The 24783-nt window shown below is 56.4% G+C and overlaps 4 protein-coding genes and 4 pseudogenes across 9 annotated transcripts; 6 read left to right on the top strand and 2 right to left on the bottom strand.

Annotated features, from left to right (window-relative positions):
* Positions 1 to 463: 463 nt before the first annotated feature.
* LOC107973077 (choriogonadotropin subunit beta 3) lies at positions 464 to 9377 on the bottom strand. The gene is made up of 4 exons (XM_024351541.3): positions 9251 to 9377; positions 1550 to 1671; positions 1030 to 1197; positions 464 to 794 (listed from the first exon to the last, which is right to left on the bottom strand). Exons 2-4 carry the CDS (start codon positions 1562 to 1564, stop codon positions 480 to 482), a joined length of 498 nt encoding a protein of 165 aa, XP_024207309.1. The 5' UTR covers positions 1565 to 1671; positions 9251 to 9377; the 3' UTR covers positions 464 to 479.
* On the bottom strand, positions 3042 to 6578 carry LOC107973352 (neurotrophin-4-like; annotated as a pseudogene).
* Positions 7094 to 7893, top strand: LOC112206373 (neurotrophin-4-like; annotated as a pseudogene).
* Positions 9378 to 9495: 118 nt separating the features above from the next.
* On the top strand, positions 9496 to 10803 carry LOC112206372 (choriogonadotropin subunit beta variant 2). Of its 2 annotated transcripts, none has more exons than XM_054672956.2 (3): positions 9496 to 9669; positions 10069 to 10236; positions 10472 to 10803. In XM_054672956.2, exons 1-3 carry the CDS (start codon positions 9661 to 9663, stop codon positions 10784 to 10786), a joined length of 492 nt encoding a protein of 163 aa, XP_054528931.1. In that variant the 5' UTR covers positions 9496 to 9660; the 3' UTR covers positions 10787 to 10803. The 2 variants fall into 2 exon arrangements, with proteins under 2 accessions (XP_054528931.1, XP_054528932.1); XM_054672957.2 differs by having other exon boundaries at positions 9520 to 9712; positions 10065 to 10236.
* A 2292-nt stretch (positions 10804 to 13095) lies between these two features.
* On the top strand, positions 13096 to 14629 carry LOC107973227 (neurotrophin-4-like; annotated as a pseudogene).
* A 1600-nt stretch (positions 14630 to 16229) lies between these two features.
* CGB1 (chorionic gonadotropin, beta polypeptide 1) lies at positions 16230 to 17537 on the top strand. 3 transcript variants are annotated; one of them, XM_055078629.2, is made up of 3 exons: positions 16230 to 16403; positions 16803 to 16970; positions 17206 to 17537. In XM_055078629.2, the coding sequence occupies exons 1-3, from the start codon at positions 16395 to 16397 to the stop codon at positions 17518 to 17520; spliced, it is 492 nt and encodes a 163-aa protein (XP_054934604.1). In that variant the 5' UTR covers positions 16230 to 16394; the 3' UTR covers positions 17521 to 17537. The 3 variants fall into 3 exon arrangements, with proteins under 3 accessions (XP_054934604.1, XP_054934605.1, NP_001073300.1); XM_055078630.2 differs by having other exon boundaries at positions 16258 to 16446; positions 16799 to 16970; NM_001079831.1 differs by having other exon boundaries at positions 16346 to 16403; positions 17206 to 17378.
* A 1995-nt stretch (positions 17538 to 19532) lies between these two features.
* On the top strand, positions 19533 to 21355 carry LOC129138001 (neurotrophin-4-like; annotated as a pseudogene).
* A 1557-nt stretch (positions 21356 to 22912) lies between these two features.
* On the top strand, positions 22913 to 24263 carry CGB2 (chorionic gonadotropin, beta polypeptide 2). 3 transcript variants are annotated; one of them, XM_055078631.1, is made up of 3 exons: positions 22913 to 23129; positions 23529 to 23696; positions 23932 to 24263. In XM_055078631.1, exons 1-3 carry the CDS (start codon positions 23121 to 23123, stop codon positions 24244 to 24246), a joined length of 492 nt encoding a protein of 163 aa, XP_054934606.1. In that variant the 5' UTR covers positions 22913 to 23120; the 3' UTR covers positions 24247 to 24263.
* The last annotated feature ends 520 nt before the right edge of the window (positions 24264 to 24783 follow it).

The raw sequence follows: 24783 nt of genomic DNA, 5'->3' as shown, positions 1-24783 counted from the left end.
GCATGAGCCACTGCGCCTGGCTGAACATTTTTAATTTTTATATTATTATTATTATTATTATTACTTTTTGAGATGGAGCTTTGTTTTTGTTGCCCAGGCTGAAGCGCAATGGCGGGATCTTGGCTCACTGCAACCTCCGCTTCCTAGGATCAAGAGATTCTCCTTCCTTAGCCTCCCAAGTACCTGGGAGTATAGGCATGCACCACCACGCCCAACGATATTTTGTATTTTTAGTAGAGATGGGGTTTCTCCATGTTGGTCAGGCTGGTCTGGAACCCCTCACCTCAGCTGATCCACCCACCGCAGCCTCCGACAATTACAGGCGTGAGCCACCGCGCCCAGCCGTCCACCCTGTTTTCTACCAGAGTTCTGATACTGTGACTCTGTATAAAATGGTTTGGAAGCTGGACCCACCCTGTGTGTGTGTGGTTGCCCTGAGCCCACAGAAAGACAGCTCCAGAGTGCGGATTGAGAAGCCTTTATTGTGGGAGGATCGGGGTGTCTGAGGGCCCGGGGAGTCGGGATGGGCTTGGAAGGCTGGGGGGAGGGGCCTTTGAGGAAGAGGAGGCCTGGAAGCGGGGGTCATCACAGGTCAAGGGGTGGTCCTTGGGACCCCCGCAGTCAGTGGTGCTGCGGCGGCAGAGTGCACATTGACAGCTGAGAGCCACGGCGTAGGAGACCACGGGGTTCACGCCGCGCGGGCAGCCAGGGAGCCGGATGGACTCGAAGCGCACATCGCGGTAGTTGCACACCACCTGAGGCAGGGCCGGCAGGACCCCCTGCAGCACGCGGGTCTGGAAGCCGTGTGAGTGGGGGAATGAGCATGTGCCTGGGGCCAGCGCCTCAGCTGAGCTCCCCAGCTGCCCCCACAGGTCTCAGACTCAGGAGTCCAGGAAGCTCTCTGTTCCTGCCCTCCCACACCCCATTCCGCAGCCCCTGACCAGAGAGGCAGACCACCCTTCCTCCCCCACTGCCTCTGTGGGTCTGGCCCTGAGGTGGCAGCACCTGCCCCGGCCCCGGGCAGCTCACCATGGTGGGGCAGTAGCCGGCACAGATGGTGGTGTTGACGGTGATGCACACGGGGCAGCCCTCCTTCTCGACAGCCAGGGTGGCATTGATGGGGCGGCACCGTGGCCGAAGCGGCTCCTTGGTTGCCCATGTCCCGCCCATGCTCAGCAGCAGCAACAGCATCAGCCCCTGGGACAAGGACACTGCTTCACCCGGGTCTGAGACCACAGCCCTGAGCCCTGGCCTTCCCATCCCGCGTGGTACACCACCCACAAAGACCCAGAGACCCTTCCCGGCATCTCCTATTCAGGAACCACCACCCGGACAACTGCCTTTCAGAGCCCACCCCACAGCCCGAGGGACCTGAGATACCCCAACATTTCAGATCCCCACCCTCAGGAACTGCCCCACCTGAAGCTTACTGGGGGTCACGCTCCTCCAGAAAGAGGCCTCCTTCCACAGCTCACACTGGTCTGCCCCTTCTCATGCCAGTGATGGCCTGGAAGGAGCTGGAAGGTGCCCAGGGGCCCTGCAGTCTTACCTGGAACATCTCCATCCTTGGTGTGTCCCCTGCCTCGTGTACCTGGCTTTAAAGCTCGGGGTTGTGGGGGCGGCAAGGCCACCAGGAGGTTGTAGGATGCTGGGGTGAGCTCGACACTAACCCTTCGGGGGGCAAGAGGTAGACAAGGCCAGGGGGTTGCAGGAGTGGCTCAGCGGAGCGCCCCAGCCCTCTCCTCTCGGTGGTCCAGCGCCAAGGGTTAGGCGGAGACCACGGTGAAGTGACCTCAGAGACTCAGTCGTCGAGTGCTAGGGACTAGTCAAGGCTGGAGGCACAGGGAGTAGGGTGTAGGAAGGCCTGCCTCTGCCTATGGTGGGGTCTTGGAAGCCCGGAGGAGGCCGTGACCCGAGCAAAGTGCTGGACTGAAGCCTCAACCCTCCTCTATTTGAGGCTTTCCTGCACCACAGTCCAACCTCCCAGGAGGGGCGCGGCTTCGCACTTAGCTTCTGCCCAATGAGAGAGGGCCTCCCCGTGACTGTGCTGCCAGGTTAGCCACTTGACCCTGGTGCCCCCAACGAGGGATACAGCCCGAGCCCCACCTCTCCCTTAGGGACCTCCGCCCACTCTACCCTCAAGCCAGGATGCCCGGAGTGGTCCCCGGAAATGCATGTGCTTCAGGGGATTTAACTGATTATTGAATAGGCCCGCAGGGGGTGTGTCCTGCCCGCGGGGCCGCAGCCTCGGAGGACATTATCTGGACTTAGTCCCTTCCCCGCGATGCCATCAAGCTGGACAATTTTAAGGTCTGTTTCTTTCCCAATGTAGGGTATAGGTTGGCACAGGGAAGAGGGCTAGAAACCTGACTTGAGCTCCCTGCCCAGGACTGAACTCTCCAGCATCCTGATCGCCTCTCATTGAACCTTGCTTATACTCCCCGTGTGATCGGTAGCTCTTTATCCCAAAGCAAAATATTCTAAGCCGACCCCTGCCCGCTCTCACCAAGTAAGATTTCTCATTTGAACCCCAGCTCCCAGATACTTAAAGGCCTTCCGTAGACCATGTCCTCAAAGTTCCCTGGCGATCTGCTTGCATGTTCCAGTTTCTCTCCTCCCCCATGCACATCGTGAAATGTGCCCTCCCACTCCCCAGGATGAGCAAGGTGGTGTCCTCTGTGACTGAGCAGTCAGCAACTTAACACCAAAGGTCACCAATGATCAAATCCATGAGAGTTGATCCGAGGAGTTATGTATTATGGCTACGAAAGAGTAAACACTCAGTAAATAGTGTCTATTATTATTATCATCATCATCATGATTATCCTCAATTTCCCCCAGGAGAACTCCTATTCAACCTTCAAAACCCCATGTGGTGGCACCCATCCTGCAGTGATTGAGCTGAAATTCAGAGAGTTGTGATTTTGCGATGATTTGATGAGTTCCCCAACTGGGGTCCGTAGAGCAGCTGGGCCAACACTGAGGTCTCTCAGCATCGAGCTCTATTCTTTTTCTGCCTGATCAGTTCCTGGGCATAAGTCTCAGGCCCGGCCAGTCCGGCTGAGGAGTGTGCAGACACAGGCAGTGCCAATTTGAATCCATCGCCAGTCCACACGGCCCTGGGCATCAGCGGTCAATGCCCGCACATAGGACTGCTTGGCCTTGCACTCAGACACCCAGTGCCCCCCGGTCCACACCCTGCGGCAGCCCCTCCACCTACCCCTGAGCCACCTTCTTCAGAGTTATCGGCCTCGAAGCAGGTGACAAAGAAATGTTGGCGGAGGGAACTGCCGCCAGCTGCAGGCACCTCGCCCAACACCTCCACCTTGAGCACAACCAAGTCCACAGCGGTCCGGGGGTCTGTCACCCAGCCAGTGACTGCATCACAGATGGCCAGCCTCACCCTGACGACTCGCCGGTGAGGTATTGCTCACCCCACGCTGGCTGTGGTTGGCCTGGGAGCCTGCTGACTCCCGAAAGGCCCTAATCTCCAGCAGGAAGAGCAGAGGGGGCCCGGCAGAGGCACCCCTAGACAGGACCACTCAGCGAAAAACAAGGTCCCAATTTGGAGCAGGAAAAGGCGACAATGTCGAGGGCGGGGTTAGGACCCCATTGACACACTGGAGACGAGGAAAATGAGGGGGATGCAGAGGGAGCCTGGGGGAGCGGGAGCATCTCTCAGAGCACATGGAAACAGGGAAAAGGAGGCTGGGATTAGAGAAGAGGATAAACACTTCAGTGGGGACAGAAGTTTGGAACCCCAGGGGAGGCCTGCCTGCCAGGATTATGGGGAAGCCCTTGCTCTAGAAGTTTGGGGGACTCCATGTACAGGACTTGCATCACACCCAACTTGTAGATTAATAATACTCAACAACTACAGGTTAGGCACTATGGCTCACACCTGTAGTCCCAGCACTTTGGGAGGCTGAGGCGGGTGGATGACTTGAGGTCAGGAGTTCGAGAGCAGCCTGGCCAACACTGTGAAATAACATCTCTACCGATAATACCAAAATCAGCCAGGCATGGTGCTGCACGCCTGTGATCTCAGCTACTCGGGAGGCTGAGGCAGGAGAATCGCCTGAACCCGGGAGGCCGAGATTGCAGTGAGCCAAGATCGTGCCACTGCTCTTCCGCCTGGACAACACAGTGAGACTCTGTCTCAAAAAAACAAATAAAAATAAAAATAAGGCCGGGCACAGTGGCTCACACTTGTAATCCCAGCATTGTCGGAGGCCACAGTGGGCGGATCAGAGGAGATGTGGAGTTCCAGACCAGCCTGACCAACATGGAGAAACCCCATCTCTAGTAAAAATACAAAATATCCTCGGGCGTGGTGTTGCATGCTTATAATGCCAGCTACTTGGGAGGCTGAGGCAGGAGAATCGCTTGATCCTAGGAGGTGAAGGTTGCAGTGAGCCAAGATCGTGCCATTGCACTTCAGGTTGGGCAAAAAAACAAAGTTCCATCTTAAAATAATAATAATAATAATAATAAAATAAAAATAAAAAATGTTCGGCCGGGCACAGTGGCTCATGCCTGCAATCCCAGCACTTTGGAAGGCCGAGGTCGGTGCATTACCTGAGGTCAGGACTTTGAGACCAGCCTGGCCAACATGGTGAATCCCTGTCTCTACTAAAAAAAATACAAAAATTAGCTGGGTGTGGTGGTGCGTGCCTGTAGTCCCAGCTACTCAGGAGGCTGAGGCAGGAGAATCGCTTGAACCCAGGAAGCAGAGATGCAGTGAGCCAAGAGCGCACCACTGCACTCCAGCCTGGGTGACAGGGCCTGACTCCGTCTCAAAAAATAAATAAATAAATAAAAATAAATAAAAATAAAAATAGAAAATAGTCAACTACTATTACTCAGTAGCAACAGATGGTAAAATACAGGATCAGAGAAAGTAATGATTTGTGCCCGGTCACACAGCCAACAAATGGCAGAGATGGGACTTCACCTCTGGGCAACTGCACTCTGCCATCCTTCCTGTAGAACTCTAAGGAACTGAGAGTCTTGCATCCTGGAGGATGTTCCAATCAATTTTTTCTTTTTTGAGGGGGAGTCTCACTTGTTGCCCAGGCTGGACTGCAGTGGCTCAATCTCGGCTCACTGCAAGCTCCGCCTCCCGGGTTCACACCACTCTCCTGCCTCAGCCTCCGGAGTAGCTGGGACTACAGGCGCCCGCCACCACGCCTGGCTAATTTGTTATATTTTTTAGTAGAGACGGGGTTTCCCCGTGTTAGCCAGGATGGTCTTGATCTCCTGACATTGTGATGTGCCTGCCTCGGCCTCCCAAAGTGCTGGGATTACAGGCATGAGCCACGGCACCTGGCCCAATTTTTTTTTTTTTTTTTTTGAGATAGAGTCTGAGTCTGTCTGGCCAGGCTGGAGTACAGTGGCACAATCCTGGCTCACTGTAGCGCCTGCCTCCGGGGTTCAAGTGACTCTCCTGCCTCAGCCTTCTGAGTAACTGGAATTACAAGCGCCTGCCACCGTGCCCCGCTAATTTTTGTATTTTTAGTAGAGATGCACTTTCACGACATTGGCCAGACTGGTCTCAAACTCCCAACCTCCAGTGATACTCCTGCCCTGGCCTCCCAGAGTGCTGGGATTATAGGGGTGAGACACCACGCCTGGCCCCAAACAAATTGCTTTAAGACGAGGTCTCCCTATGTTTCCCCACTGCACTTGAACTCCTGGGCTCAAGCAATCCTCCTGCTGTGGCTCCTGACTCAAGCCACCACGCCTGGCCACATTCCACAATTTAGAGAAAGTCCACAACCTGGAATCCTAGGGAGACCCTGATTCACCTCAAAACTGCCACTAAGGAGGTAAAACCCTGCCCCTCAGAGGCAGGCTTCAGTTTCCCTGTGTGTGAAATTGACCTGGCGCTGGGAGAGGCTGGTGGAGGCGCGGATTTTGCAGTTTCCCTACAACATTCTGGAAGCCTGTGGTTCTGGGAAAGGGTGGCGTGGAGAAGACTGGGAAATAACCAGTGGTCACCAGAGCTGTAGCACCTCCTCCACCTCGGAGCTCTGGGGCTGGGAACCCCAGGCTTCGGGGCCCCTGTGGAGGACGCAGGTGGCCCCCTCTTTCCTGACATCTCAGGAGAGGGAGGGACAACCGGCTAGGGGAAGAAAAGCACAGGAAGGTTATACAGCCAGATGGGGAAGGGGCCAAATCCCTGAACAACCCCTTCCCAGAGTTCCTCTTCAAGTGCAGGGTACCCGAGAGTCAAGGCCCCGCCCCCTTTCCAGAGGCCCCTTTTCTACCCAGGTGATGGGTCCTAGCTGGGATGGGAGGCAGATGGACGGAGGGGAGGGGGGGAGGAGGGGAAGGGAGAGGCAGTGGATGAAGGAGGATGGAAGACATGACATCCCCCTCGGCCCATTCATCCCATTCAGGTCCCCAAGCCGCGCCCCCCTCCGCCCCACCTGCACTGCCAGTGCCAATGTCAGAGGGAGGAAGAGGGAGCTCGGCTTAGAAGGCTGAGGCCCTGCCACCTGGGCCACACCGATCATGTGGCCTTCCTTCTCCCCACAGAAGGCCAGACCATGGACACCTCCTGAGCTGGAGGTCATCCTCCATCTCCACCCTGTTTTCTTTTTCTTTCTTTCTTTTCTTTTTTTTTTTTTTTGCGATGGAGTCTCGCTCTGTCGTGGAGGCTGGAGTGCAGTGGCGCAATCTCTGCTCACTGCAAGCTCCCCCTCCTAGGTTCACTCCATTCTCCTGTCTCAGCCTCCCAAGTAGCTTGGACTACAGGGGCCCGCGACCAAGCCCAGATAAGTTTTTGTATTTTTAGTAGAGACGGGGTTTCACCGTGTTAGCCAGGAAGGTCTCGATCCCCTGAGCGCATGATCCGCCCGCCTCGGCCTCCCAAAGTGGTGGGATTACAGGAGCGCAGCACCACGCCCAGCTAATTTTGGTATTATCAGTAGAGATGTTATTTCACAGTGTTGGCCAGGCTGCTCTCGAACTCCTGACCTCAAGTCATCCACCCGCCTCAGCCTCCCAAAGTGCTGGGACTACAGGTGTGAGCCATAGTGCCTGACCTGTAGTTGTTGAATATTTATTATTAATCTACAAGTTGGGTGTGATGCAAGTCCTGTACATGGAGTCCCCCAAACTTCTAGAGCAAGGGCTTCCCCATAATCCTGGCAGGCAGGCCTCCCCTGGGGTTCCAAACTTCTGTCCCCACTGAAGTGTTTATCCTCTTCTCTAATCCCAGCCTCCTTTTCCCTGTTTCCATGTGCTCTGAGAGATGCTCCCGCTCCCCCAGGCTCCCTCTGCATCCCCCTCATTTTCTTCCTCCCCAGTGTGTCAATGGAGTCCTAACCCCCACCCTTGACATTGTCCCCTTTTCCTACTACAAAGTGGGACCTTCTTTTCCCCCGAGTGGTCCTGTCTAGGGGTGCCGCTGCCGGGTCCCCTCTGCTCTTCCTGCTGGAGACTGGGGCCTTTTGGGAGTCAGCAGGCACCCGGGCCAACCGCAGCCAGCGAGGGGTCAGCGATACTTCACCGGCGAGTCATCAGGGTGAGCTGGCCGTGTGCAATGCAGTCACTGGCTGGGTGACAGACCCCCGGACCGCTGTGGACTTGGTTGTGCTCGAGGTGGAGGTGTTGGGCGAGGTGCCTGCAGCTGGCGGCAGTTCCCTCCGCCAACACTTCTTTGTCACCTGCTTCAAGGCCGATAACTCTGAAGAAGGTGGCTCAGGGGTAGGTGGAGGGGCTGCCGCCGGGGTGTGGACCGGGGGGCACTGGGTGTCTGAGTGCAAGGCCAAGCAGTCCTATGTGCGGGCATTGACCGCTGATGCCCAGGGCCGTGTGGACTGGCGATGGGTTCAAATTGGCACTGCCTGTGTCTGCACACTCCTCAGCCGGACTGGCCGGGCCTGAGACTTATACCCAGGAACTGGTCAGGCAGAAAAAGAACAGAGCTGGATGCTGAGAGACCTCAGGGTTGGCCCAGCTGCTCTACGGACGGACCCCAGTTGGGGAACTCATCAAATCATCACAAAATCACAACTCTCTGAATTTGAGCTCAATCTCTGTAGGATGGGTGCGACAATGTGGGGTTTTGAAGCTTGACTAGGAGCTCTCCCGGGGGAACTTGAGGGTAATCATGATGATGATGATAATAATAATAGCCACTATTTACTGAGTGTTTACTCTTTCGTAGCCCTAATACATAACTCCTCGGATCAACTCTCATGGATTTGATCATTGGTGACCTTTGGTGTTAAGTTGCTGACTGCTCAGTCACAGAGGACACCACCTTGCTCATCCTGGGGAGTGGGAGGGCACATTTCACGATGTGCATGGGGGAGGAGAGAAACTGGAACATGCAAGCAGATCGCCAGGGGACCTTGAGGACATGGTCTACGGAAGGCCTTTAAGTATCTGGGAGCTGGGGTTCAAATGAGAAATCTTACTTGGTGAGAGCAGGCAGGGGTTGGCTTAGAATATTCTGTTTTGAGATGAAGAGCTACCGATCACACGGGGAGTATAAGCAAGGTTGAATGAGAAGCGATCAAGATGCTGCACACTTCAGCCCTGGGCGGGGAGCTCAAGTCAGGTTTCTAGCCCTCTTCCCTGTGCCAACCTATACCCTACACTGGGAAAGAAACAGACCTTAAAATTGTCCAGCTTGATGGCATCGCGGGGAAGGGACTAAGTCCAGATAATGTCCTCCGAGGCTGCGGCCTCGGGGGCAGGACACACCTCCTGCGGGCCTATTCAATGATCAGTTAAATCACCTGAAGCACACGCATTTCCGGGGACCGCTCCGGGCATCCTGGCTTGAGGGTAGAGTGGGCGGAGGTCCCTAAGGGAGAGGTGGGGCTCGGGCTGAATCCCTCGTTGGGGGCACCAGGGTCAAGTGGCTAACCTGGCAGCACAGTCACGGGGAGGCCCTCTCTCATTGGGCAGAAGCTAAGTCCGAAGCCGCGCCCCTCCTGGGCGAGGAGGTTCCACCTCCTAGGTTCCTGTGATTCTCCTGCCTCAGCCCGAGTAGTGGGACATCCCACTTGCTCCCGCCATTCTGTTTACCACAGGTGACAACCGCCATGGCTGAGAGGCAGGGAGGTCCCCCGAGGACCGAGCAAGGCTCGGTCTCCCCCCCCCAAAAAAAAGATACATTGAAGTAATTTAAAAACACTTAGGAAGATGTCATTTCTTCCTATCAAGGCGTCCTCCCTGTATGGTTTGTTGTTATATAGGGAACGATAAAAAAAAAATTTTTTTTTTGTCCTACCAATGTGGACCAGGTTGGCCTCGAACTCGAGGCCCTCGCACCCTCGCCTCCCTGAGGGCCCGAGGGCCGGCGCAATCGGCCAGAGACACAATGGCTCCGGGTGTCGGGCCTGTCCTTTCTTGCCTTTGACCTTACGCAGGGTGATGGAGCCAATCACAAGAGGCTCTCCCCCGACGTCACCCAGTCCCCAGGGCCAGTGAGGGCCCTGTGTTCCGTGGCGCCCCCTGGAGGGAGGAAGGGGAACTGTATCTGAGAGAGAGAGCAGCCAATTGGGTCCGCTGACTCCGGCCGGGTTCCCGTGCCGCGTCCAACACCCCTCACTCCCTGTCTCACTCCCCCACGGAGACTCAATTTACTTTCCATGTCCACATTCCCAGTGCTTGCGGAAGATATCCCGCTAAGAGAGAGACATGTCAAAGGTAGGGTAGATCCACATTTCCAGGCACCAAAGATGGAGATGTTCCAGGAAAGACTGCAGGGCCCCTGGGCACCTTCCACCTCCTTCCAGGCCATCACTGGCATGAGAAGGGGCAGACCAGTGTGAGCTGTGGAAGGAGGCCTCTTTCTGGAGGAGCGTGACCCCCAGTAAGCTTCAGGTGGGGCAGTTCCTGAGGGTGGGGATCTGAAATGTTGGGGTATCTCAGGTCCTCTGGGCTGTGGGGTGGGCTCTGAAAGGCAGGTGTCGGGGTGGTGGGTCCTGAATAGGAGATGCCGGGAAGGGTCTCTGGGTCTTTGTGGGTGGTGTACCACGCGGGATGGGAAGGCCAGGACTCGGGGCTGCGGTCTCAGACCCGGGTGAAGCAGTGTCCTTGCCCCAGGGGCTGCTGCTGTTGCTGCTGCTGAGCATGGGCGGGACATGGGCATCCAAGGAGCCGCTTCGGCCACGGTGCCGCCCCATCAATGCCACCCTGGCTGTCGAGAAGGAGGGCTGCCCCGTGTGCATCACCGTCAACGCCACCATCTGTGCCGGCTACTGCCCCACCATGGTGAGCTGCCCGGGGCCGGGGCAGGTGCTGCCACCTCAGGGCCAGACCCAGAGAGGCAGCGTGGGAGGAAGGGTGGTCTCCCTCTCTGGTCAGGGGCTGCGGAATGGGGTGTGGGAGGGCAGGAACAGAGAGCTTCCGGGACTCCTGAGTCTGAGACCTGTGGGGGCAGCTGGGGAGCTCAGCTGAGGCGCTGGCCCCAGGCACATGCTCATTCCCCCACTCACACGGCTTCCAGACCCGCGTGCTGCAGGGGGTCCTGCCGGCCCTGCCTCAGGTGGTGTGCAACTACCGCGATGTGCGCTTCGAGTCCATCCGGCTCCCTGGCTGCCCGCGCGGCGTGAACCCCGTGGTCTCCTACGCCGTGGCTCTCAGCTGTCAATGTGCACTCTGCCGCCGCAGCACCACTGACTGCGGGGGTCCCAAGGACCACCCCTTGACCTGTGATGACCCCCGCTTCCAGGCCTCCTCTTCCTCAAAGGCCCCTCCCCCCAGCCTTCCAAGCCCATCCCGACTCCTGGAGCCCTCAGACATCCCGATCCTCCCACAATAAAGGCTTCTCAATCCGCACTCTGGAGCTGTCTTTCTGTGGGCTCAGGGCAACCACACACACACAGGGTGGGTCCAGCTTCCAAACCATTTTATACAGAGTCACAGTACAGAACTCTGGTAGAAAACAGGGTGGACGGCTGGGCGCGGTGGCTCACGCCTGTAATTGTCGGAGGCTGTGGTGGGTGGATCAGCTGAGGTGAGGGGTTCCAGACCAGCCTGACCAACATGGAGAAACCCCATCTCTACTAAAAATACACAATATCGTCGGGCGTGGTGGTGCATGCCTATACTCCCAGGTACTTGGGAGGCTTAGGCAGGAGAATCTCTTGATCCTAGGAGGCGGAGGTTGCAGTGAGCCAAGATCCCGCCATTGCGCTTCAGCCTGGGCAACAAAAACAAAGCTCCATCTCAAAAAGTAATAATAATAATAATAATAATAATAATAATATAAAAATAAAAAATGTTCGGCCAGGCACAGTGGCTCATGCCTGCAATCCCAGCACTTTGGGAGGCCAAGGTGGGTGCATCACCTGAGGTCAGGACTTTGAGACCAGCCTGGCCAACATGGTGAATCCCTGTCTCTACTAAAAAAAATACAAAAATTAGCTGGGTGTGGTGGTGCGCGCCTGTAGTCCCAGCTACTCAGGAGGCTGAGGCAGGAGAATCGCTTGAACCCAGGAAGCAGAGATGCAGTGAGCCAAGAGCGCACCACTGCACTCCAGCCTGGGTGGCAGGGCCTGACTCCGTCTCAAAAAATAAATAAATAAATAAAAATAAAAAAAAATAAAAATAGAAAATAGTCAACTACTATTACTCAATAGCAACAGATGGTAAAATACAGGATCAGAGAAAGTAATGATTTGTGCCCGGTCACACAGCCAACAAATGGCAGAGATGGGACTTCACCTCTGGGCAACTGCACTCTGCCATCCTTCCTGTAGAACTCTAAGGAACCGAGAGTCTTGCATCCTGGAGGATGTTCCAATCAATTTTTTCTTTTTTGAGGGGGAGTCTCACTTGTCGCCCAGGCTGGACTGCAGTGGCTCAATCTCGGCTCACTGCAAGCTCCGCCTCCCGGGTTCACACCACTCTCCTGCCTCAGCCTCCGGAGTAGCTGGGACTACAGGCGCCCGCCACCACGCCTGGCTAATTTGTTGTATTTTTTAGTAGAGACGGGGTTTCCCCGTGTTAGCCAGGATGGTCTTGATCTCCTGACATTGTGATGTGCCTGCCTCGGCCTCCCAAAGTGCTGGGATTACAGGCATGAGCCACGGCACCTGGCCCAATTTTTTTTTTTTTTTTTTTGAGATAGAGTCTGAGTCTGTCTGGCCAGGCTGGAGTACAGTGGCACAATCCTGGCTCACTGTAGCGCCTGCCTCCTGGGTTCAAGTGACTCTCCTGCCTCAGCCTTCTGAGTAACTGGAATTACAAGCGCCTGCCACCGTGCCCCGCTAATTTTTGTATTTTTAGTAGAGATGCACTTTCACGACATTGGCCAGACTGGTCTCAAACTCCCAACCTCCAGTGATACTCCTGCCCTGGCCTCCCAGAGTGCTGGGATTATAGGGGTGAGACACCACGCCTGGCCCCAAACAAATTGCTTTAAGACGAGGTCTCCCTATGTTTCCCCACTGCACTTGAACTCCTGGGCTCAAGCAATCCTCCTGCTGTGGCTCCTGACTCAAGCCACCACGCCTGGCCACATTCCACAATTTAGAGAAAGTCCACAACCTGGAATCCTAGGGAGACCCTGATTCACCTCAAAACTGCCACTAAGGAGGTAAAACCCTGCCCCTCAGAGGCAGGCTTCAGTTTCCCTGTTTGTGAAATTGACCTGGCGCTGGGAGAGGCTGGTGGAGGCGCGGATTTTGCAGTTTCCCTACAACATTCTGGAAGCCTGTGGTTCTGGGAAAGGGTGGCGTGGAGAAGACTGGGAAATAACCAGTGGTCACCAGAGCTGTAGCACCTCCTCCACCTCGGAGCTCTGGGGCTGGGAACCCCAGGCTTCGGGGCCCCTGTGGAGGACGCAGGTGGCCCCCTCTTTCCTGACATCTCAGGAGAGGGAGGGACAACCGGCTAGGGGAAGAAAAGCACAGGAAGGTTATACAGCCAGATGGGGAAGGGGCCAAATCCCTGAACAACCCCTTCCCAGAGTTCCTCTTCAAGTGCAGGGTACCCGAGAGTCAAGGCCCCGCCCCCTTTCCAGAGGCCCCTTTTCTACCCAGGTGATGGGTCCTAGCTGGGATGGGAGGCAGATGGACGGAGGGGAGGGGGGGAGGAGGGGAAGGGAGAGGCAGTGGATGAAGGAGGATGGAAGACATGACATCCCCCTCGGCCCATTCATCCCATTCAGGTCCCCAAGCCGCGCCCCCCTCCGCCCCACCTGCACTGCCAGTGCCAATGTCAGAGGGAGGAAGAGGGAGCTCGGCTTAGAAGGCTGAGGCCCTGCCACCTGGGCCACACCGATCATGTGGCCTTCCTTCTCCCCACAGAAGGCCAGACCATGGACACCTCCTGAGCTGGAGGTCATCCTCCATCTCCACCCTGTTTTCTTTTTCTTTCTTTCTTTTTTTTTTTTTTTTTTTTGCGATGGAGTCTCGCTCTGTCGTGGAGGCTGGAGTGCAGTGGCGCAATCTCTGCTCACTGCAAGCTCCCCCTCCTAGGTTCACTCCATTCTCCTGTCTCAGCCTCCCAAGTAGCTTGGACTACAGGGGCCCGCGACCAAGCCCAGATAAGCTTTTGTATTTTTAGTAGAGACGGGGTTTCACCGTGTTAGCCAGGAAGGTCTCGATCCCCTGAGCGCATGATCCGCCCGCCTCGGCCTCCCAAAGTGGTGGGATTACAGGAGCGCAGCACCACGCCCAGCTAATTTTGGTATTATCAGTAGAGATGTTATTTCACAGTGTTGGCCAGGCTGCTCTCGAACTCCTGACCTCAAGTCATCCACCCGCCTCAGCCTCCCAAAGTGCTGGGACTACAGGTGTGAGCCATAGTGCCTGACCTGTAGTTGTTGAATATTTATTATTAATCTACAAGTTGGGTGTGATGCAAGTCCTGTACATGGAGTCCCCCAAACTTCTAGAGCAAGGGCTTCCCCATAATCCTGGCAGGCAGGCCTCCCCTGGGGTTCCAAACTTCTGTCCCCACTGAAGTGTTTATCCTCTTCTCTAATCCCAGCCTCCTTTTCCCTGTTTCCATGTGCTCTGAGAGATGCTCCCGCTCCCCCAGGCTCCCTCTGCATCCCCCTCATTTTCTTCCTCCCCAGTGTGTCAATGGAGTCCTAACCCCCACCCTTGACATTGTCCCCTTTTCCTACTACAAAGTGGGACCTTCTTTTCCCCCGAGTGGTCCTGTCTAGGGGTGCCGCTGCCGGGCCCCTCTGCTCTTCCTGCTGGAGACTGGGGCCTTTTGGGAGTCAGCAGGCACCCGGGCCAACCGCAGCCAGCGAGGGGTCAGCGATACTTCACCGGCGAGTCATCAGGGTGAGCTGGCCGTGTGCAATGCAGTCACTGGCTGGGTGACAGACCCCCAGACCGCTGTGGACTTGGTTGTGCTCGAGGTGGAGGTGTTGGGCGAGGTGCCTGCAGCTGGCGGCAGTTCCCTCCGCCAACACTTCTTTGTCACCTGCTTCAAGGCCGATAACTCTGAAGAAGGTGGCTCAGGGGTAGGTGGAGGGGCTGCCGCCGGGGTGTGGACCGGGGGGCACTGGGTGTCTGAGTGCAAGGCCAAGCAGTCCTATGTGCGGGCATTGACCGCTGATGCCCAGGGCCGTGTGGACTGGCGATGGATTCAAATTGGCACTGCCTGTGTCTGCACACTCCTCAGCCGGACTGGCCGGGCCTGAGACTTATACCCAGGAACTGGTCAGGCAGAAAAAGAACAGAGCTGGATGCTGAGAGACCTCAGGGTTGGCCCAGCTGCTCTACGGACGGACCCCAGTTGGGGAACTCATCAAATCATCGCAAAATCACAACTCTCTGAATTTGAGCTCAATCTCTGTAGGATGGGTGCGACAATGTGGGGTTTTGAAGCTTGACTAGGAGCTCTCCCGGGGGAACTTGAGGGTAATCATGATGATGATGATAATAATAATAGCCACTATTTACTGAGTGTTTACTCTTTCGTAGCCATAATACATAACTCCTCGGATCAACTCTCATGGATTTGATCATTGGTGACCTTTGGTGTTAAGTTGCTGACTGCTCAGTCACAGAGGACACCACCTTGCTCATCCTGGGGAGTGGGAGGGCACATTTCACGATGTGCATGGGGGAGGAGAGAAACTGGAACATGCAAGCAGATCGCCAGGGGACCTTGAGGACATGGTCTACGGAAGGCCTTTAAGTATCTGGGAGCTGGGGTTCAAATGAGAAATCTTACTTGGTGAGAGCAGGCAGGGGTTGGCTTAGAATATTCTGTTTTGAGATGAAGAGCTACCGATCACACGGGGAGTATAAGCAAGGTTGAATGAGAAGCGATCAAGATGCTGCACACTTCAGCCCTGGGCGGGGAGCTCAAGTCAGGTTTCTAGCCCTCTTCCCTGTGCCAACCTATACCCTACATTGGGAAAGAAACAGACCTTAAAATTGTCCAGCTTGATGGCATCGCGGGGAAGGGACTAAGTCCAGATAATGTCCTCCGAGGCTGCGGCCTCGGGGGCAGGACACACCTCCTGCGGGCCTATTCAATGATCAGTTAAATCACCTGAAGCACACGCATTTCCGGGGACCGCTCCGGGCATCCTGGCTTGAGGGTAGAGTGGGCGGAGGTCCCTAAGGGAGAGGTGGGGCTCGGGCTGAATCCCTCGTTGGGGGCACCAGGGTCAAGTGGCTAACCTGGCAGCACAGTCACGGGGAGGCCCTCTCTCATTGGGCAGAAGCTAAGTCCGAAGCCGCGCCCCTCCTGGGCGAGGAGGTTCCACCTCCTAGGTTCCTGTGATTCTCCTGCCTCAGCCCGAGTAGTGGGACATCCCACTTGCTCCCGCCATTCTGTTTACCACAGGTGACAACCGCCATGGCTGAGAGGCAGGGAGGTCCCCCGAGGACCGAGCAAGGCTCGGTCTCCCCCCCCCAAAAAAAAGATACATTGAAGTAATTTAAAAACACTTAGGAAGATGTCATTTCTTCCTATCAAGGCGTCCTCCCTGTATGGTTTGTTGTTATATAGGGAACGATAAAAAAAATTTTTTTTTTGTCCTACCAATGTGGACCAGGTTGGCCTCGAACTCGAGGCCCTCGCACCCTCGCCTCCCTGAGGGCCCGAGGGCCGGCGCAATCGGCCAGAGACACAATGGCTCCGGGTGTCGGGCCTGTCCTTTCTTGCCTTTGACCTTACGCAGGGTGATGGAGCCAATCACAAGAGGCTCTCCCCCGACGTCACCCAGTCCCCAGGGCCAGTGAGGGCCCTGTGTTCCGTGGCGCCCCCTGGAGGGAGGAAGGGGAACTGTATCTGAGAGAGAGAGCAGCCAATTGGGTCCGCTGACTCCGGCCGGGTTCCCGTGCCGCGTCCAACACCCCTCACTCCCTGTCTCACTCCCCCACGGAGACTCAATTTACTTTCCATGTCCACATTCCCAGTGCTTGCGGAAGATATCCCGCTAAGAGAGAGACATGTCAAAGGTAGGGTAGATCCACATTTCCAGGCACCAAAGATGGAGATGTTCCAGGAAAGACTGCAGGGCCCCTGGGCACCTTCCACCTCCTTCCAGGCCATCACTGGCATGAGAAGGGGCAGACCAGCGTGAGCGGTGGAAGGAGGCCTCTTTCTGGAGGAGCGTGTCCCCCAGTAAGCTTCAGGTGGGGCAGTTCCTGAGGGTGGGGATCTGAAATGTTGGGGTATCTCAGGTCCTCTGGGCTGTGGGGTGGGCTCTGAAAGGCAGGTGTCGGGGTGGTGGGTCCTGAATAGGAGATGCCGGGAAGGGTCTCTGGGTCTTTGTGGTTGGTGTACCACGCGGGATGGGAAGGCCAGGACTCGGGGCTGCGGTCTCAGACCCGGGTGAAGCAGTGTCCTTGCCCCAGGGGCTGCTGCTGTTGCTGCTGCTGAGCATGGGCGGGACATGGGCATCCAAGGAGCCGCTTCGGCCACGGTGCCGCCCCATCAATGCCACCCTGGCTGTCGAGAAGGAGGGCTGCCCCGTGTGCATCACCGTCAACGCCACCATCTGTGCCGGCTACTGCCCCACCATGGTGAGCTGCCCGGGGCCGGGGCAGGTGCTGCCACCTCAGGGCCAGACCCAGAGAGGCAGCGTGGGAGGAAGGGTGGTCTCCCTCTCTGGTCAGGGGCTGCGGAATGGGGTGTGGGAGGGCAGGAACAGAGAGCTTCCGGGACTCCTGAGTCTGAGACCTGTGGGGGCAGCTGGGGAGCTCAGCTGAGGCGCTGGCCCCAGGCACATGCTCATTCCCCCACTCACACGGCTTCCAGACCCGCGTGCTGCAGGGGGTCCTGCCGGCCCTGCCTCAGGTGGTGTGCAACTACCGCGATGTGCGCTTCGAGTCCATCCGGCTCCCTGGCTGCCCGCGCGGCGTGAACCCCGTGGTCTCCTACGCCGTGGCTCTCAGCTGTCAATGTGCACTCTGCCGCCGCAGCACCACTGACTGCGGGGGTCCCAAGGACCACCCCTTGACCTGTGATGACCCCCGCTTCCAGGCCTCCTCTTCCTCAAAGGCCCCTCCCCCCAGCCTTCCAAGCCCATCCCGACTCCTGGAGCCCTCAGACATCCCGATCCTCCCACAATAAAGGCTTCTCAATCCGCACTCTGGAGCTGTCTTTCTGTGGGCTCAGGGCAACCACACACACACAGGGTGGGTCCAGCTTCCAAACCATTTTATACAGAGTCACAGTACAGAACTCTGGTAGAAAACAGGGTGGACGGCTGGGCGCGGTGGCTCACGCCTGTAATTGTCGGAGGCTGCGGTGGGTGGATCAGCTGAGGTGAGGGGTTCCAGACCAGCCTGACCAACATGGAGAAACCCCATCTCTACTAAAAATACACAATATCGTCGGGCGTGGTGGTGCATGCCTATACTCCCAGGTACTTGGGAGGCTTAGGCAGGAGAATCTCTTGATCCTAGGAGGCGGAGGTTGCAGTGAGCCAAGATCCCGCCATTGCGCTTCAGCCTGGGCAACAAAAACAAAGCTCCATCTCAAAAAGTAATAATAATAATAATAATAAAATAAAAATAAAAAATGTTCGGCCGGGCACAGTGGCTCATGCCTGCAATCCCAGCACTTTGGGAGGCTGAGGTGGGTGCATCACCTGAGGTCAGGACTTTGAGACCAGCCTGGCCAACATGGTGAATCCCTGTCTCTACTAAAAAAAATACAAAAATTAGCTGGGTGTGGTGGTGCGCGCCTGTAGTCCCAGCTACTCAGGAGGCTGAGGCAGGAGAATCGCTTGAACCCAGGAAGCAGAGATGCAGTGAGCCAAGAGCGCACCACTGCACTCCAGCCTGGGTGACAGGGCCTGACTCCGTCTCAAAAAATAAATAAATAAATAAAAATAAAAAAAAATAAAAATAGAAAATAGTCAACTACTATTACTCAATAGCAACAGATGGTAAAATACAGGATCAGAGAAAGTAATGATTTGTGCCCGGTCACACAGCCAACAAATGGCAGAGATGGGACTTCACCTCTGGGCAACTGCACTCTGCCATCCTTCCTGTAGAACTCTAAGGAACCGAGAGTCTTGCATCCTGGAGGATGTTCCAATCAATTTTTTCTTTTTTGAGGGGGAGTCTCACTTGTCGCCCAGGCTGGACTGCAGTGGCTCAATCTCGGCTCACTGCAAGCTCCGCCTCCCGGGTTCACACCACTCTCCTGCCTCAGCCTCCGGAGTAGCTGGGACTACAGGCGCCCGCCACCACGCCTGGCTAATTTGTTGTATTTTTTAGTAGAGACAGGGTTTCCCCGTGTTAGCCAGGATGGTCTTGATCTCCTGACATTGTGATGTGCCTGCCTCGGCCTCCCAAAGTGCTGGGATTACAGGCATGAGCCACGGCACCTGGCCCAATTTTTTTTTTTTTTTTTTGAGATAGAGTCTGAGTCTGTCTGGCCAGGCTGGAGTACAGTGGCACAATCCTGGCTCACTGTAGCGCCTGCCTCCTGGGTTCAAGTGACTCTCCTGCCTCAGCCTTCTGATAACTGGAATTACAAGCGCCTGCCACCGTGCCCCGCTAATTTTTGTATTTTTAGTAGAGATGCAGTTTCACGACATTGGCCAGACTGGTCTCAAACTCCCAACCTCCAGTGATACTCCTGCCCTGGCCTCCCAGAGTGCTGGGATTATAGGGGTGAGACACCACGCCTGGCCCCAAACAAATTGCTTTAAGACGAAGTCTCCCTATGTTTCCCCACTGCACTTGAACTCCTGGGCTCAAGCAATCCTCCTGCTGTGGCTCCTGACTCAAGCCACCACGCCTGGCCACATTCCACAATTTAGAGAAAGTCCACAACCTGGAATCCTAGGGAGACCCTGATTCACCTCAAAACTGCCACTAAGGAGGTAAAACCCTGCCCCTCAGAGGCAGGCTTCAGTTTCCCTGTGTGTGAAATTGACCTGGCGCTGGGAGAGGCTGGTGGAGGCGCGGATTTTGCAGTTTCCCTACAACATTCTGGAAGCCTGTGGTTCTGGGAAAGGGTGGCGTGGAGAAGACTGGGAAACAACCAGTGGTCACCAGAGCTGTAGCACCTCCTCCACCTCGGAGCTCTGGGGCTGGGAACCCCAGGCTTCGGGGCCCCTGTGGAGGATGCAGGTGGCCCCCTCTTTCCTGACATCTCAGGAGAGGGAGCGGCAACCGGCTAGGGGAAGAAAAGCACAGGAAGGTTATACAGCCAGATGGGGAAGGGGCCAAATCCCTGAACAACCCCTTCCCAGAGTTCCTCTTCAAGTGCAGGGTACCCGAGAGTCAAGGCCCCGCCCCCTTTCCAGAGGCCCCTTTTCTACCCAGGTGATGGGTCCTGGCTGGGATGGGAGGCAGATGGACGGAGGGGAGGGGGGGAGGAGGGGAAGGGAGAGGCAGTGGATGAAGGAGGATGGAAGAGATGACATCCCCCTCGGCCCCTTCATCCCATTCAGGTCCCCAAGCTGCGACCCCCTCCGCCCCACCTGCACTGCCAGTGCCAACGTCAGAGGGAGGAAGAGGGAGCTCGGCTTAGAAGGCTGAGGCCCTGCCACCTGGGCCACACCGATCATGTGGCCTTCCTTCTCCCCACAGAAGGCCAGACCATGGACACCTCCTGAGCTGGAGGTCATCCTCCATCTCCACCCTGTTTTCTTTTTCTTCCTTTTTTTTTTTCTGTCTTTTTTTTTTTGCGATGGAGTCTCGCTCTGTCGTGGAGGCTGGAGTGCAGTGGCGCAATCTCTGCTCACTGCAAGCTCCCCCTCCTAGGTTCACTCCATTCTCCTGTCTCAGCCTCCCAAGTAGCTTGGACTACAGGGGCCCGCGACCAAGCCCAGATAAGCTTTTGTATTTTTAGTAGAGACGGGGTTTCACCGTGTTAGCCAGGAAGGTCTCGATCCCCTGAGCGCATGATCCGCCCGCCTCGGCCTCCCAAAGTGGTGGGATTACAGGAGCGCAGCACCACGCCCAGCTAATTTTGGTATTATCAGTAGAGATGTTATTTCACAGTGTTGGCCAGGCTGCTCTCGAACTCCTGACCTCAAGTCATCCACCCGCCTCAGCCTCCCAAAGTGCTGGGACTACAGGTGTGAGCCATAGTGCCTGACCTGTAGTTGTTGAATATTTATTATTAATCTACAAGTTGGGTGTGATGCAAGTCCTGTACATGGAGTCCCCCAAACTTCTAGAGCAAGGGCTTCCCCATAATCCTGGCAGGCAGGCCTCCCCTGGGGTTCCAAACTTCTGTCCCCACTGAAGTGTTTATCCTCTTCTCTAATCCCAGCCTCCTTTTCCCTGTTTCCATGTGCTCTGAGAGATGCTCCCGCTCCCCCAGGCTCCCTCTGCATCCCCCTCATTTTCTTCCTCCCCAGTGTGTCAATGGAGTCCTAACCCCCACCCTTGACATTGTCCCCTTTTCCTACTACAAAGTGGGACCTTCTTTTCCCCCGAGTGGTCCTGTCTAGGGGTGCCGCTGCCGGGCCCCTCTGCTCTTCCTGCTGGAGACTGGGGCCTTTTGGGAGTCAGCAGGCACCCGGGCCAACCGCAGCCAGCGAGGGGTCAGCGATACTTCACCGGCGAGTCATCAGGGTGAGCTGGCCGTGTGCAATGCAGTCACTGGCTGGGTGACAGACCCCCAGACCGCTGTGGACTTGGTTGTGCTCGAGGTGGAGGTGTTGGGCGAGGTGCCTGCAGCTGGCGGCAGTTCCCTCCGCCAACACTTCTTTGTCACCTGCTTCAAGGCCGATAACTCTGAAGAAGGTGGCTCAGGGGTAGGTGGAGGGGCTGCCGCCGGGGTGTGGACCGGGGGGCACTGGGTGTCTGAGTGCAAGGCCAAGCAGTCCTATGTGCGGGCATTGACCGCTGATGCCCAGGGCCGTGTGGACTGGCGATGGATTCAAATTGGCACTGCCTGTGTCTGCACACTCCTCAGCCGGACTGGCCGGGCCTGAGACTTATACCCAGGAACTGGTCAGGCAGAAAAAGAACAGAGCTGGATGCTGAGAGACCTCAGGGTTGGCCCAGCTGCTCTACGGACGGACCCCAGTTGGGGAACTCATCAAATCATCGCAAAATCACAACTCTCTGAATTTGAGCTCAATCTCTGTAGGATGGGTGCGACAATGTGGGGTTTTGAAGCTTGACTAGGAGCTCTCCCGGGGGAACTTGAGGGTAATCATGATGATGATGATAATAATAATAGCCACTATTTACTGAGTGTTTACTCTTTCGTAGCCATAATACATAACTCCTCGGATCAACTCTCATGGATTTGATCATTGGTGACCTTTGGTGTTAAGTTGCTGACTGCTCAGTCACAGAGGACACCACCTTGCTCATCCTGGGGAGTGGGAGGGCACATTTCACGATGTGCATGGGGGAGGAGAGAAACTGGAACATGCAAGCAGATCGCCAGGGGACCTTGAGGACATGGTCTACGGAAGGCCTTTAAGTATCTGGGAGCTGGGGTTCAAATGAGAAATCTTACTTGGTGAGAGCAGGCAGGGGTTGGCTTAGAATATTCTGTTTTGAGATGAAGAGCTACCGATCACACGGGGAGTATAAGCAAGGTTGAATGAGAAGCGATCAAGATGCTGCACACTTCAGCCCTGGGCGGGGAGCTCAAGTCAGGTTTCTAGCCCTCTTCCCTGTGCCAACCTATACCCTACATTGGGAAAGAAACAGACCTTAAAATTGTCCAGCTTGATGGCATCGCGGGGAAGGGACTAAGTCCAGATAATGTCCTCCGAGGCTGCGGCCTCGGGGGCAGGACACACCTCCTGCGGGCCTATTCAATGATCAGTTAAATCACCTGAAGCACACGCATTTCCGGGGACCGCTCCGGGCATCCTGGCTTGAGGGTAGAGTGGGCGGAGGTCCCTAAGGGAGAGGTGGGGCTCGGGCTGAATCCCTCGTTGGGGGCACCAGGGTCAAGTGGCTAACCTGGCAGCACAGTCACGGGGAGGCCCTCTCTCATTGGGCAGAAGCTAAGTCCGAAGCCGCGCCCCTCCTGGGCGAGGAGGTTCCACCTCCTAGGTTCCTGTGATTCTCCTGCCTCAGCCCGAGTAGTGGGACATCCCACTTGCTCCCGCCATTCTGTTTACCACAGGTGACAACCGCCATGGCTGAGAGGCAGGGAGGTCCCCCGAGGACCGAGCAAGGCTCGGTCTCCCCCCCCCAAAAAAAAGATACATTGAAGTAATTTAAAAACACTTAGGAAGATGTCATTTCTTCCTATCAAGGCGTCCTCCCTGTATGGTTTGTTGTTATATAGGGAACGATAAAAAAAATTTTTTTTTTGTCCTACCAATGTGGACCAGGTTGGCCTCGAACTCGAGGCCCTCGCACCCTCGCCTCCCTGAGGGCCCGAGGGCCGGCGCAATCGGCCAGAGACACAATGGCTCCGGGTGTCGGGCCTGTCCTTTCTTGCCTTTGACCTTACGCAGGGTGATGGAGCCAATCACAAGAGGCTCTCCCCCGACGTCACCCAGTCCCCAGGGCCAGTGAGGGCCCTGTGTTCCGTGGCGCCCCCTGGAGGGAGGAAGGGGAACTGTATCTGAGAGAGAGAGCAGCCAATTGGGTCCGCTGACTCCGGCCGGGTTCCCGTGCCGCGTCCAACACCCCTCACTCCCTGTCTCACTCCCCCACGGAGACTCAATTTACTTTCCATGTCCACATTCCCAGTGCTTGCGGAAGATATCCCGCTAAGAGAGAGACATGTCAAAGGTAGGGTAGATCCACATTTCCAGGCACCAAAGATGGAGATGTTCCAGGAAAGACTGCAGGGCCCCTGGGCACCTTCCACCTCCTTCCAGGCCATCACTGGCATGAGAAGGGGCAGACCAGCGTGAGCGGTGGAAGGAGGCCTCTTTCTGGAGGAGCGTGTCCCCCAGTAAGCTTCAGGTGGGGCAGTTCCTGAGGGTGGGGATCTGAAATGTTGGGGTATCTCAGGTCCTCTGGGCTGTGGGGTGGGCTCTGAAAGGCAGGTGTCGGGGTGGTGGGTCCTGAATAGGAGATGCCGGGAAGGGTCTCTGGGTCTTTGTGGTTGGTGTACCACGCGGGATGGGAAGGCCAGGACTCGGGGCTGCGGTCTCAGACCCGGGTGAAGCAGTGTCCTTGCCCCAGGGGCTGCTGCTGTTGCTGCTGCTGAGCATGGGCGGGACATGGGCATCCAAGGAGCCGCTTCGGCCACGGTGCCGCCCCATCAATGCCACCCTGGCTGTCGAGAAGGAGGGCTGCCCCGTGTGCATCACCGTCAACGCCACCATCTGTGCCGGCTACTGCCCCACCATGGTGAGCTGCCCGGGGCCGGGGCAGGTGCTGCCACCTCAGGGCCAGACCCAGAGAGGCAGCGTGGGAGGAAGGGTGGTCTCCCTCTCTGGTCAGGGGCTGCGGAATGGGGTGTGGGAGGGCAGGAACAGAGAGCTTCCGGGACTCCTGAGTCTGAGACCTGTGGGGGCAGCTGGGGAGCTCAGCTGAGGCGCTGGCCCCAGGCACATGCTCATTCCCCCACTCACACGGCTTCCAGACCCGCGTGCTGCAGGGGGTCCTGCCGGCCCTGCCTCAGGTGGTGTGCAACTACCGCGATGTGCGCTTCGAGTCCATCCGGCTCCCTGGCTGCCCGCGCGGCGTGAACCCCGTGGTCTCCTACGCCGTGGCTCTCAGCTGTCAATGTGCACTCTGCCGCCGCAGCACCACTGACTGCGGGGGTCCCAAGGACCACCCCTTGACCTGTGATGACCCCCGCTTCCAGGCCTCCTCTTCCTCAAAGGCCCCTCCCCCCAGCCTTCCAAGCCCATCCCGACTCCTGGAGCCCTCAGACATCCCGATCCTCCCACAATAAAGGCTTCTCAATCCGCACTCTGGAGCTGTCTTTCTGTGGGCTCAGGGCAACCACACACACACAGGGTGGGTCCAGCTTCCAAACCATTTTATACAGAGTCACAGTACAGAACTCTGGTAGAAAACAGGGTGGACGGCTGGGCGCGGTGGCTCACGCCTGTAATTGTCGGAGGCTGCGGTGGGTGGATCAGCTGAGGTGAGGGGTTCCAGACCAGCCTGACCAACATGGAGAAACCCCATCTCTACTAAAAATACACAATATCGTCGGGCGTGGTGGTGCATGCCTATACTCCCAGGTACTTGGGAGGCTTAGGCAGGAGAATCTCTTGATCCTAGGAGGCGGAGGTTGCAGTGAGCCAAGATCCCGCCATTGCGCTTCAGCCTGGGCAACAAAAACAAAGCTCCATCTCAAAAAGTAATAATAATAATAATAATAAAATAAAAATAAAAAATGTTCGGCCGGGCACAGTGGCTCATGCCTGCAATCCCAGCACTTTGGGAGGCTGAGGTGGGTGCATCACCTGAGGTCAGGACTTTG

This window comes from Pan troglodytes, chromosome 20 (genome assembly GCF_028858775.2).
Source record: "Pan troglodytes isolate AG18354 chromosome 20, NHGRI_mPanTro3-v2.0_pri, whole genome shotgun sequence".
Lineage (NCBI taxonomy): Eukaryota > Metazoa > Chordata > Mammalia > Primates > Hominidae > Pan > Pan troglodytes.
Note: the sequence above shows the minus strand (reverse complement) of the source record. Positions and strands in the feature narration are given on the sequence as shown.

What these genes read in the sequence shown, in the direction of transcription:
- LOC112206372 (XM_054672957.2), top strand. Translation starts at nt 9,612, where the DNA reads ATGTCCACATTCCCAGTGCTTGCGGAAGATATCCCGCTAAGAGAGAGA. An exon ending in GCACCAAAGATGGAGATGTT is followed by an intron (nt 9,713 to 10,064) that starts CCAGGAAAGACT and finishes AGTGTCCTTGCC; the next exon opens with CCAGGGGCTGCTGCTGTTGC. An exon ending in CCGGCTACTGCCCCACCATG is followed by an intron (nt 10,237 to 10,471) that starts GTGAGCTGCCCG and finishes CACGGCTTCCAG; the next exon opens with ACCCGCGTGCTGCAGGGGGT.
- CGB1 (XM_055078630.2), top strand. Translation starts at nt 16,346, where the DNA reads ATGTCCACATTCCCAGTGCTTGCGGAAGATATCCCGCTAAGAGAGAGA. An exon ending in GCACCAAAGATGGAGATGTT is followed by an intron (nt 16,447 to 16,798) that starts CCAGGAAAGACT and finishes AGTGTCCTTGCC; the next exon opens with CCAGGGGCTGCTGCTGTTGC. An exon ending in CCGGCTACTGCCCCACCATG is followed by an intron (nt 16,971 to 17,205) that starts GTGAGCTGCCCG and finishes CACGGCTTCCAG; the next exon opens with ACCCGCGTGCTGCAGGGGGT.
- LOC107973077 (XM_024351541.3), bottom strand. An exon ending in CCGGCTACTGCCCCACCATG is followed by an intron (nt 795 to 1,029) that starts GTGAGCTGCCCG and finishes CACGGCTTCCAG; the next exon opens with ACCCGCGTGCTGCAGGGGGT.
- CGB2 (XM_055078632.2), top strand. Translation starts at nt 23,072, where the DNA reads ATGTCCACATTCCCAGTGCTTGCGGAAGATATCCCGCTAAGAGAGAGA. An exon ending in GCACCAAAGATGGAGATGTT is followed by an intron (nt 23,173 to 23,524) that starts CCAGGAAAGACT and finishes AGTGTCCTTGCC; the next exon opens with CCAGGGGCTGCTGCTGTTGC. An exon ending in CCGGCTACTGCCCCACCATG is followed by an intron (nt 23,697 to 23,931) that starts GTGAGCTGCCCG and finishes CACGGCTTCCAG; the next exon opens with ACCCGCGTGCTGCAGGGGGT.